This window comes from Garra rufa, chromosome 8 (genome assembly GCF_049309525.1).
Source record: "Garra rufa chromosome 8, GarRuf1.0, whole genome shotgun sequence".
NCBI classification, from domain to species: Eukaryota; Metazoa; Chordata; class Actinopteri; order Cypriniformes; family Cyprinidae; genus Garra; species Garra rufa.
Genome location: NC_133368.1, coordinates 16,905,577 through 16,918,835, shown reverse-complemented (window position 1 = coordinate 16,918,835; position 13,259 = coordinate 16,905,577). Strand labels below are relative to the sequence as shown.

The window sequence follows — 13,259 nt, the reverse complement described above, 5'->3', positions numbered from 1 at the left end:
ATGTCTTGCTTTCTTCAGCAGCAAAGAAATTAAGGTTTTTGAGGAAAACATTTCAGGATTTTTTTCTATATAGTGGACTTCAATGGGGATCAATGGGTTGAAGGTCCAAATTGCAGTTTCAATTCAGCTACAAAAGGCTCTAAACAATCCAGCCGAGGAACAAGGGTCTTATCTAGTGAAAAAAAATAGGCCATTTTCCTAAAAAAAAAAAAAAAAAAAAAAGAATGTAATTTATATACATTAACCACAAATGCTTGTCTTGCACTAGCTCTGCGTGTCTTCATGCATTATGTAATCACATAAAAAGATCACACATGGTTAGTTCTCCATCTGTGTACTTGGGTTAAAAAAAGGAGGGTAGGGCAAAAAATCCAATTTTCTCCTCCAACTTCAAAATCGTCCAACATTGTTTTTACCTTTTTTTGTAAAGGGTGTTTGACTTTCTTTGCACATTCTTTTGTAAACACTGGGTCAGCCTACATCACATGTGCATGATAACGTGAGGCCAAGCTAGTGCAAGATGAGCATTTGTGGTTAAAATGTATATACATTTGTGTGTGTGTGTGTGTGTGTGTGTATATATATATATATATATATATATATATATATATATATATATATTAGTGGTGGGCCGTTATCGGCGTTAACGTGCTGCGTTAACGTGAGACTCTTATCGGGCGATAAAAAAAATATCGCCGTTAATCTATTCTCAAAGTTGGGTTGGGAGCTGGGTCTAAACTACGCAAGATATGATGACTTTCACCTTGATATTTTAGCACGGATGATGTATACCTAGTCGAATTGCACTGTAGGGGGCGAGAACGAGTCTTCAACTTCTGTGAAATTACCACATCAAATGAGACGCGCAAACATGAATGCAGCTATGAAGCCGCTTCAGGGCAGGTGCGTTGCTAGACCCTTTTTACTGGGGCACGTGAGTTATAATTTACTTTGATAATCCCGAAATAAAGACATTAAACTATATGCAACAACTAAATTGACGCTTCTAAAAGCAACGCAGTTTAACCCAAGACTATGCACGCAGATATCCATGCCGGTGCGCGTCTGTGCAGCACGCGCACGTCGTGCAGCCTTTTGCGCAGAAGTACTTGGTTACACAAGTTTTTATAGGTAATTATGTTGTAAATGCAATTGTCAAGCAGTTTGTGATGCATTTTGGAAACAGGAGATGAGCGCCTGATCTAATGCGCCACCTGGCCCGTTCTCGAAGACTTACTTTTAGTCATTATTTGGGTAGCACACATATTCTGAATGCCTTCAGCAGAATTCAAATTAGCCATTTTAATCTAGATTAATCTAGATTAATTCCAAGATTTAATCTAGATTAATCTAGATTAAAAAAATTAATCTATGCCCACCCCTAATATATATATATATATATATATATATATATATATATATATATATATACACACATACATACATACATGCACATGTATTTATTTTTTTTATAAAATGATCAATCGTTTCATTAGAGAAGACCCTTATTCCTCAGCTGGGATCGTGTAGAGCCCTTTGAAGCTGCAATGATACTGCATTTTGGACCTTCAACTCGTTGGCTCCCATTGAAGTCCACTTACTCACTTGAAGACTTACTTACTCACTTAGTAATCATTTGTTTAAAAAAAAAAAAAAAAAAAACTAAAATACTGATGCCAAACTTTTGAACAGTAGTGTTTTTCTTTATATTATATTATATATATATTATATATTCTGGTCAGTATGACAATGCATAGATTTTCTTTTTCCAATAATCAGTGCAGGGGTTGTGTGGGCTTAAGGATAATTACTTAAGACATTAAAATACAGCGTGTCGAACTGTTCCAAATTATAACTATAACATATACACAAGCCTGCAGAAAGATAACTACTGAGGTCAAAAGAATTTAGTGACATTGCACAGCTCCAGTCCTGAGATACACAACCGCAGCGTGTCTTCATGCAGAGAGAGCGGATTAGAGAGAGAGTCGGTGTGCAGGTGACTGGGTGCTGCATTCTCCCTGCTAAATGGCTCCGCTTAAATCAGATGCAAATCTGTAATAATGACACTTGTTGTGAATGGAGCTCGTGGTGTGGATGTGGAGACTGCGGCTGCCGCCCGGTGTGAGCCATTATACCCTCAAACAAACCCAGACCGAGGCCTCGTGTCCCTCTCGCTCTTAACACCGCGTGAGAGGATCACACAGGAAACGGCGCAAACTATTCACGCCACTCAATGAATAAATTATCCCAGACAAAGACTGCAGAATATCAGAACAGCAGCACTGAAAGAGTTTTGTTTCTGTTCATTTTTATGTAGCACATATAAACAGGCCCAGAAATGTGCAGCTCTCTTTGAAGTTCAGAAATGCTTCATTTCACATGTTGTAGTTTGAGCTGTGCGGTTTGGAGAACGTTACACAAGCAGGCCAACCTTGGCAGTCGCGGCCGGGGTTTGTTTTGGCAAGACTTCACTTGTTTTGTTGTTTCTTGAAATCCATGTTCAGCACACGAAGCTCAGGCTCTTTATGACTGACTAATCACTGCATGGGAGTTGTAGCAGTTACGCCTAATGGGTAATGTACTCTGTGTACTAAGTCAGATTGCAGTCATTCTGCTTCTTAAAAGCAGTCAGTCAATGTAGATAAACAGGGATGGACGAACATAAGCAAATAGAGCACACACACTTACTCTGTATGGTCCGTAGAGTCTTTTTTTCACTTCCAAGCGAAATTCCCTGGCTTTCTCTTCATCGCTCATGTCTGTGTTTCTGAGGCGCAGAATTTCATAAACACGGCGTGCATGTTTCTGAAAGTCAGACAGCAGACAAAAGACATACTGTAAAGCTTTGTTTCTTTAATATTCTAGCTTTTTCAACAAAGCATCTGTGGCATCTTGAGCAAAACGTGAGGGTCAGATTTTCTTTAAAGCCGCTGCATGAATTCTTTAGTAAAATGTTTGATTCAAATTGTGAACATCTAGTACTTTAGAAGTGGAACTACTTTCAGCTGAAAGTCTGGTTATTCGTTACCGATGTAATTCCCTTGAGTAGAGTTCAGGAAGCCCATCATTTTTGCAAAATAAACACAGATAGGATGATTAGAAAACAAAGCTGAGGGGTCTTCTATCACCCTGAGGGGGGTTATTTTATGATAATGACAACTGTGCAATATTCATTCAATTACACTGTTTTCCAAAACAATAAAACATGGACATGAAATACTGAATTGGTTTTAAATTATTTTATGTGAAAATAAAGAGAGCATTGAGTGATATGAGTGCCCTACATCTAGCAAAGCAATACACTGCTTTTTTTTTTTTAAGTTTCTCATGCTCATCAAGGCTGCATTTATTTGATCAAAAATCTTTAAAAAAAAAAACAGTTATTATTTCAATGTAAACTAACTGGTTTCTATGTAAATATATTTTAAAATGCAATTTACTTCTGTGAGACAAAGCTGAATTTTCAGCATCATTACTCCAGTCTCTTTAATGACACATGATCCTTCAGAAATCACTCTAATATGCTGATTTATCATCTGCATAACATTTTGTTGGAACCTGTGATACTTTTTCAGGATTCATTAATAAATATTTGTTTTTGTTAGAAATATTTTGTAACAATATAAACTACTATTTAAATGCGTGGTTAGTATTTTTTTATTCTTACTTTTTTTTTTTAAATAAATTATTTATTTTATTCAGCAGGGATGTGTTAAATTAATAAAAAAAGTGATAGCAAAGATTTCTATTTTGAATAAATACTGTTCTTTTTAACTTTTTATTCATCAAGGATCCTGAAAAAAAATCACGTTCTAAAAATATTAAGCAGCACGACAGTTTCCAACACTGATAATAACAGTAACCAGATGAATACGTTTTTTAATACAAACTTTAAGATGGCTTGAAAAAGCCTGATCAGAAAGTGCGAAAACAGACAGACAGACAGACAGACAGACAGACAGACAACTAAGTCTGATCAGTTAGAAAAGATATAGCAACTTGAGTCAGATCAAAACTCTAGGAGGAGAAGCAGCCGGAAATTTTTGTCTCAGAAGAATAATAATAACTGTACGTTTAAAAAGCATTTCAGTAAGTTGCAACTTAATAAATCAGCATTATTAGAATGATTTCTGAAGGCTCATGTGACACTGAAGACTATAGTAATTGCTGATGAAAGTTCAGTTTTGCATTAGAGGAATAATATTTCACAATATACTGTTATTTTCTGTATTTTTTTAATCAAGTCAAAAACATTTAAAATACTGATCCCAAACTTTTTAAAAGCAGTGTATAAGAAATGCCTGAAAACTGTTAGTGTGCCACAGATGATATCTTATAAAGCAAAAACTGTGACATACACAAATGTAAAATTCAAAACCTAAATCAAAGGAAGAACATCATGCATCATTAATAATATTAAAATAAAGAACTTATTTGTTTCTAATCAATCAAACATGAAATCTTACGTTATGTCACATTACAATACTGTCTAACTTCCATGAGCTAACTCTAAATGTTGAAGAGTAAGGCAGTTTTGTAAGAGTAAAAAGCAGCAATTACGGACTGACTCTTTAACCTTGCCCAATTCCCAGGGTTAAAAGCATCTTGTTCTGGGATTCCCGTGCTATTCTGAATCTGTAACTATGACTCCTTCAGTAACCATGGCTCCGAGAGGTCCACCATACCTCACGCAGTTCCCACTAGGGTAGTATGGAGAGCCAAGCATTTTGCCTGGCCATGGCACAGGCACCACCCTGAGATAATCACTCACAAACAACATGAACAGAGGGGATTGTGGGGCATAAAAGGGGATGCTGGGTTATAATTGGAGCAGTTAAAGAGTGGCCGGAGTGGCGAGAGAGAGGAGTCCCACAGGGGTCACTGTTAGGCCCACTCACTACCTGCTAATGGCCAGCGGCCTCCAGAGGAAACGGATGTTCACTCCTACCTTTAGGGGCATTACAAGTTGAAACCCATCAGGACAAAGCCATTTACTCTATATATAAATGAACAATCTCTTTATAGAATTAACTGTAATAATTACTTGGCTTTTTTATATACAGTATGGAGCAAAAGTAACGTTTCAAAGAAATACAAAAATATTTTGAATATTTTTAAATTTGATCTGAAATTACTTAAAATTGTCAGGGTTTTTTCTGGCAAGCTATTGTTAAAAAGTCCAAGTCAAAATACAAAAAAAGAGTAAATAAAATTATATACCCATGAACAAAGAATGATATTTAATTAATTCAACTGATATGCAACAATATAACCATGTAAAATAAACAGTGGTACACATATTTTAACTAAAATATTTCAAAGCATATTAAAAATCTTTTTGCAAACATTTATGGTAGTGATCACATACCACTGATTTGACTAAAACAAACAGTTCAAAAGAACGGATTGAAAATTAATCAAACTATCTAATGAGAATTGAAAATAGGTTCTATTTAAAGGACTAGTTTACTTCCAGAATAAAGATTTCCCGATAATTTGTTCACCACCATGTCATTCAAGATGTTTTCCGTTCTTCAGTAGAAAAGAAATGAAGGTTTTTGAGGAAAACATTCCGGGATTTTTCTCCATATAGTGGACTTCAATGGTGCCCAATAGATTAAAGGTTAAAATGTCAAATTTATTTTACTTTTTAAACCACAAATACTCGTCCCCAATAACACGACCTCACATAGTTCCAACCAGTGTTCATTTTGACAGGCATTTTTGATATGGTCTTAGTCTTTATCTTGAGACGAAAATGCTTAATAGTCTTAGTCAAATTTTGTTATTTGAGTCTTACATCGATTTAGTCTTTGTTTAGTTGACGAAAGTTTTTTTTTTTTTTTATTTTTTTTTATTTTTAGTCATTACTTTTAGTCTTTACTTAAGTCAAACTGCAGTTACCAACATTTATTTTAGTAGCTATTTTATAGTCTTCAAACAAAACAGTCATGAATCCTCTCTTTAGACCAAATCAATTAAGCTTATGAGAAAATTGAATCAAGGATTGATACACAGAGACGTAAATCTCTGACAAGCTACGCCATATCGAGCTTAATATCGCATTCGATATTTAGCGCGATATGGCGTAGCTTGTCAGAGATTTACGTCTCTGTGTATCAATTGCCGCTCCAGCGGAACCTGAGCGGAACGCACGTGATGGAGATTTACTACTAATCAAAGCACCGGCTTCATTGACTAAACGCGCCTCAAAATATCGTTCGATATATTGCACAGCCCTAATTTATTTACTATCATTTTTTGGTTAACATTAATGACACAGATAGGTATTTAATTAGGAAAGCTGGTCCCATAAGATGGAAAGCATGCATGTAATACTGACTCACATTCAGTTTTCACCCAACTGTTTTCGTTTACTTAATCCATAACTGTCTGTGTTAATGTGAAATACTCAACACGATAGACATTTTAACTACTGTGTGTGTATTTGAGCATTAAGAACTGATCGCGCACTGTATAAAAACTGAAGAAGTAGAGCGTCCACGAGACAGAGCACTTCTATCAGCGCGTTTCCGCCTATCCCGCTTTCACTAACTTTAAGTTAATCAACAACGAATTGTGACTCCCGGGAAAAACGAGACGTCTGGTCAGCCTATCCCTAACCTTTCGGGTGCTGAGGCCATTGTTTCAGATCACTAGTTCATCACAGATCACAGTTAACTTAGCTTATAGGATGTATTTTGAATGTCCGGTAGTCCTCAAGTAACATACTAGTCCCGTCTCATCTTGTTAACAAAGACGTGGCATAAATTTCATCATAGTTTTTATCATCAGATATTAGTTTTAGCTTGTCAACGTCTTGTCTTAGTCACAGAAAAAATGTTAATGAATTGATGAAATTAACACTGGTTCCAACCCAGTGTTTACAAAGCAGATGTGCAAAGAAAGTCCTTTACAAAAAAGGTAAAACAACAATGATGGACGATTTTGAAGTTGGAGGAGAAAATTAGATTTTTTTTTTGCCTTACCCTACCTTTTCGAACCGAAGTACACAGACAAAGAGTTAACCGTGCATGACATTTCCAATGTGAAAACGCACATGCACAAGCAGAGCTAGTTCAAGACAAGCATTTGTCATTAAAAAGTATATACATTTTAATTTTTTTTTTTTTTTTTTTAGAAAATGACCTTTTAGCTAGATATTCCTCAGCTGGGATCTTGTAGAGACTTTTGAAGCTGCATTAAAACTGCAATTTGGTCTTTCAACCTGTTGGCTCCCATTGAAGTCCACTATATGAAGAAATCCTTAATTCCCTTTAGACTGAAGGAGGAAAGACATGAACATCCTGGATTTCCAAATTATTGGAAAATTTTTATTCTGGAAGTGAACTAATTCTTTAAATATCTCGGTATAAATAAAATGCACCTACAATCATTAAAAGTCTAAAATGTCTAACACACTGAGCTGTAGTTCTTATGTGGCACCCAAGCTTGAGAGTTTTCAGTCCTACTATAATCTCATACCCATCTGTTCTCTTGTCTTTTCATGACTATTTCTCTCTCTAAAAAAAGGCAAAATTAATAAGTAAACCAGCAAGGGATGTTATACCTTGTTGATCTTGAGTTTCTCTCTGGCCTCAGACGCCATCTCTTCACTGAAGCCCTGAGAGAGTTTCTCACTGGAGAAGGACGGCAGAGTCAAGCACAGCTTCACCAGCACGAAATCTCTCAGCTTCACATAGTTTTCAGACGGGTCCTCCGCTGCAGAGCAGACAATTAAGGAAGAGTCAACTCATGAGAGTCTTGAAAGTTTTCAATTGGTAAAATACAGTATGAAGACACAGATGCCAGACAGACATAACTTAACCTTCATGAAAACACTGATTACACTTGCATCACTGGTGAAAATTAAGCTAAATGCATGTTTACTCTGGTAATCAGGGGAACAAAGACTTACTAAACTACTGACTAGTAATTAGTCACTGACTGAAGAGAGAGACAGAGGAGAAAGACAGTTATATGACTAGATAAGGGCTGGGTGATGCTGATGTTGTTGGCATGTAATGATTTATGCGCTTAAAAAAAGACCACACTATTAGACTAAAGTTGACCTCACTGGCTTTAAGAAGCATTAAGACAAAGATGTTTTAAAAAGTGCCCAAATATAGTAAACGTCAGTAGCAAACATAGCAAAAGAATTGCTAAGTTTGATTTGTTTCATTATCAATTGACTTTTAGCTAATCAATTCAAAATTCTGATATATTTGATTTGTGTGTGTCATCACAAATGTGACCCATGCTGAGTCTGAAATTTGGAGCTACAGGTAAAAGAAAAATGAAAAAACGAAAAATGTCAGTTTAGGTTGAATTTAAGGTTTAGACAAAAATTAGTTCAGCCCTCTTCTAGTGATCTTAATGCTCCAAATACAGGGTTTCTACAGATATAAACAAGTGAAATTTAAGACCTTTTTAATACCTCCTTATATGAAATTTAAGACATAAACCTGTAATGGGAATACACATTATATTACATATAAGTAATATTTAATGTTTAATGTAAAAAAATAAAAACTAAATATTATCACTGTCATAAATGATATTTATTACTACAATATACAGGGAACTTTTCATATCAGCAGACAACATTCCACACAAAATATCCTCACAAAAGTACCACCATTTTTGCTGGTATAAGCATTTTTTTTCTGAAGTAATATTTTTATCAGTGTTTAATTAGCTTTTACATACTTCAATCTGCATTTTTAATAGACCTTTATAAAGGTCTATTTTTTTTTTCAATGTATGCATCACCTTTCATGTCATATTACAATTTATCAATAAAAAAGGAAAAAAATCTTCGGTCCGTCCAATGACTGTAAACCGTTATTAGGTCCATCAGACTTAAGCTATTTTAAGACCCATCAAATCTGAATTTAAGACATTAAGACTTTAAGGCCTTTTATTACAAAAATGTTATTTAAGACATTTTACGAATTTTTAAGGATCCACAGACACCCTGCAAATAGTAATTAAACAACTAAAATTAACTTTCATTTGTACATTTTCTCTGCTCACTTCTGGACGACTGCTGCTGCTTCTCACCACAAGCTGTAGGTCTATTGCTGCAAAGTGCAGCGTTCCAGCTTTGTGACCATTCATATCGAATTCTCAATGACATGAAACCAGTGAAATATGATTTTCAAACCCATGCTCATGTAAACTAAACAATCGCACTGACTGACATTTGCAAAGCGTGTGCATAAGACGAGAGAGCCCAATCTCCATATAAAGTGCATTATTGAGAAATATGTTTTGGTAAGCTTCACACAAACATAATCTGTTAAATCTTGAACATGAACATTTAGTTAATGGCTGGGGGAAAATCTGATGTAAAACATTAGATTAGATCCATGCATTACAGTAGGTCTTAGGGCTGGGCCGATAAACGATATCATATCGAATCGCGATAAAATTTATGTTAATAACGATGATAGGCTCTAGACATTTTTTGCTCGATATGGATTAATCTAAGAGCCAATCACACAGTAGAAATATGCGACAACAGCCAATCAGCGTACAGCGTGCGTGTGCACGTCAAAGTACAAAGTTCATTTCCTACCGCACTTTGCAAAGCAAACTTAACACCAGGACGACAAAAAAAAGAGAGAGGAAGCAGCGACGAAAGTGAAACTAACTTCGAGTTATTATCCAAAGATGTTGAAATTGTCGACAAAAAAGGTAGCACGAATTCCGTTATATAAGTGGTTTAGCTACCTGAAAAGTGACTCTTAGCTCAGCTGCGAGTTTGGCGCGATTGTTAAAACTGAAACCGAAAGCAAAAAACGCACGCGCATTCAAAAGCAATTTTAATCCCCCAATGCACGCAAATTAGGCTACATGACATATCTAGGCTGTTATTAGTATGTAGGCTATGATAGGTTGTGTATGTCTATAGCTCTGTATCATGCTTGAAATATTCGGTCTCTATTTGCACTTTGAATATTTAGAGAGTAGCCTACTTAGATTATGGCTGAATTGTCTGCACTTAATACGATTAAGAAAGAACTGTGTCGTCATTTTTTGTTATTTATACCAGTCATTCCCAAAGGCGGGGTCCCGACCCACAAGTGGGTCGCGGGAGATTTTGTATGGGTCGCCAAGTCGAGCACTCTTTTTCAGTGCGCTATATACTCTTGATTAAAATTTGTATGTGTAGTTCACCTATTAGCCGCACGAGGGAGCTCGTCGTTTTCTTCTTCTTCTGCTTTCTTTTTTTGTTGTTGTTCCTTAGCTGCGCTCTGCATCGCCTGTTTCACACATACTCCGTCTGCAGTGCGTATGCGTTGCGTATTTTTTTCGCACCCATGTTAACGGATTGGAGCGTTCACACTGCACGCGGTTGCAGTCCAGCAGTACGTCCCAGAAGCAGTGCGTTTGCAGCAGAGCAGCGATCATTTCGGCAGAATCTATTTTTTGCTGTGCTGCAAGCGCTGAATTAAAGTGACAGCGCATTGTTCGCTGTAAAAATGAACATGGATTGACACGAAAATGTCCCATAAATGCATATAAATGAAACCCACTTTTTCACAGTCAACACGTAGCTTTTTGGCTAGGTTTAAAATAAGCAAAAATGCAGTTTTAAAGAAAAAGGGAACATAATACGTGCACTTGTCCAGGTAGAAAAGTTCTTTAAAAGGATTGTTTTTAATAAAGATTTAATGCGAAAGAAAAGCATGAGAGCCGACTGTTTCTGTCTGTGGTAAGTTTTAATTAAAATATTTTTTGATAGCCCAATTTTTAATTAAAAAAAGGAAGCTATAGCCTCCCTATGTTGTGTTTAAATGTGTTGCAACTTGCTTGAGCAACTTTAATATACAAATCTAGAAGTCAAGTGCATTGAATAATACGTTGTTTTTATTGAGTTTAAACGTGAATATGTCTGTTATTGTATTAGTGTACTGTGATAAAAGAGGATCACAATGCTGAAAAAGCACTTTTTGATTTGATATCAAAATAACGGATAAATATTGTGTTTGTGGTAAACAACATTTTCTGCAAATCTGCAGTTTACTTAAATAAAAAAGATGTGCTTTGTCAAATATCTGTATCTCTTTTAAATAGTTAAGTGGAAGCATGACCTTAAAAATGGTCATACATATTTTGTTAATGCATAAATTCTCTTCGTGATATATGAACTATATGGGCCTAATGTTTATTGGGTCACAAGGATTTATCGACTTTAAAATGTGGGTCCCCAGAAAAAAAGTTTGGGAAACACTGATTTATACTGTAGATTGTTTCAAAATGCAGTGGTTGCCTCTAATTTAAATAGCTCAACCTATAATAGAGAAAATAAACAATTGTGTTAATAATAATAATAAATAAATAAATAATTGTTACAAATTATGTTTTTACAATAATTTTGTTTACATTTTGTACATTTACTCTCATTTACCATACTCTGTCACAACTTTTATTTTTTTTTAATTTATTTTAGTAAGTTGTTTTAATTTTTAAGGCCAAATCTGTAATCTGTTTTTGTTAATAAACTATACTTTAAATGTAATTTAATGAACCCTTTCATTTTTGTGGCTTTAGTCATTGTTGGGATACTATTTTAAAGCTGGCAACATCAACAGCTTATATCGAAATATATATCGTTATCGTTCAATATGGGGAAAAAATTATCGAGATTACATTTTTGCCATATCGCCCAGCCCAGGTCTTAATATAGATATAGTCTCAATGTTAATCAAACATTAAAATAATAGATGGAATCATTTGCTGCTCTAGATTAAAGTACTGTTTATTTGCATCTTAGCTCTTATTTTTAATAACAAATAAGTAACTAAAAACAGCTATATTGTGATTAAGCTATATTGTAATTATTATTAAGAAAAGAACTGGAGGAAAATATGCAAAATTGCTTGTGATCTTGCTTTGGAACCTTCAGAAAACTTTTTTCTCAAAATCAACTTTGCTGACTCTATCGCCTTCAAACGGCTGTAGCTCAGTCATTTTTTTTTTTTTGTCAAAATAAAAAGAACGCATTTTTTAAAAATTGCTCATTCCGACTCAACTTGCCATCACAGGTCACAAATGTTCATGAAAATGGTCATATGGCATTTTATGTTTAATAAAATATTAAACATTTCAGTAAAAATGTATATACACGATATGGTGCAAAAACTGTAGAAAACAGGTCTTTATTATTACCTATAATAATAGGCAGTAACAATGCCAGAGTCATGGGTTCGATCCCAGGGATTGCATGTACTTGAATGTAAAGCAATGTAAGTCGCTTTGGATAAAAGCGTCTGCCAAATGCCTAAATGTAAATGTAAATGTACCTACTTTTCAACTATTTGAAATACATACTTCGAGGAAATAAAGTAACTTTACATCAAATAAATAAATATCAATAAAATACTTTTTTGTTCTCTCTGTAGAGAGCAAAATAAACAGAAATGGTAAAATAGTGAGTGCTGGGTAGATCTGGTAAAGTGTGGTCGCCCCCACTCTCTTTCTCTCTCTCTGAATAATTGTGTCTTTGTTGAGGGGGTGAGTGAGTGGCAGCATGTGGCCAGCACATTTCAGCAGCAAACTGCCAGCAATTAACATCACATCCCTTCACCTCCCCAAAACTGAAGGCAGAGCAACTCAACAGCAACAACTGCCTTACCAAAGGAAATTCACAACACTTTGCCCTCTCTCCCTTTCACACACAGAATATCATTAGAATGGATGTGCGATCATACAGGTTGGCTTTCTGAACAGCCGCTCTAATGGTACAAGGCTTTATTTCATTTTTTAATTCAGATAAAGCTATCTGCAAAGGATTTCCAAAATCAAAATCAAGAAAGCAACAAGCTGAATTATAATCGACTGTATTGGAACTTTCATGGTGTAATTTCTGGCTGCATTGATGCATGCAACAGTTGGTCAACCAAAACAGGTTTACATCAGCCATTTATTGTTGCAAAATTGAACCCAAAAGCGTGATTAGAACCTTGACACAAAGTGAAGGCTGACTTTACATTATCCCACACATTACACAGCCAAATAAATAAAATAAATATATTTATGTGACCCTGGACCACAAAACCAATCATAAGGGTCAATTTTTTAAAATTGAGATTTATGCATCACCTGAAAGCTGAATAAATAAGCTTTCCATTGATGTATGGTTTGTTAGGATAAAAATTGACTACATAAAAAAAAAATTATATATATATATATATATATATAAATATTGAGAAAATCACCTTTGAATTTGTCCAAATGAAGTTCTTAGC

The 13,259-nt window shown here is 35.1% G+C and overlaps 1 protein-coding gene across 1 annotated transcript in view; it reads right to left on the bottom strand.

The window, feature by feature from the left end:
* The window catches only part of hat1 (histone acetyltransferase 1), a 41,121-nt gene that overhangs the window by 9,312 nt on the left and 18,550 nt on the right, over window positions 1–13,259 (bottom strand). Inside the window, exons 8-9 of the mRNA XM_073846094.1 lie at window positions 7,574–7,725; window positions 2,692–2,808 (exon numbers count right to left, since the gene is read on the bottom strand). Of these exons, the coding sequence (XP_073702195.1) occupies window positions 2,692–2,808; window positions 7,574–7,725 (269 nt within the window). The remainder of the gene's footprint in view (window positions 1–2,691; window positions 2,809–7,573; window positions 7,726–13,259) is intronic.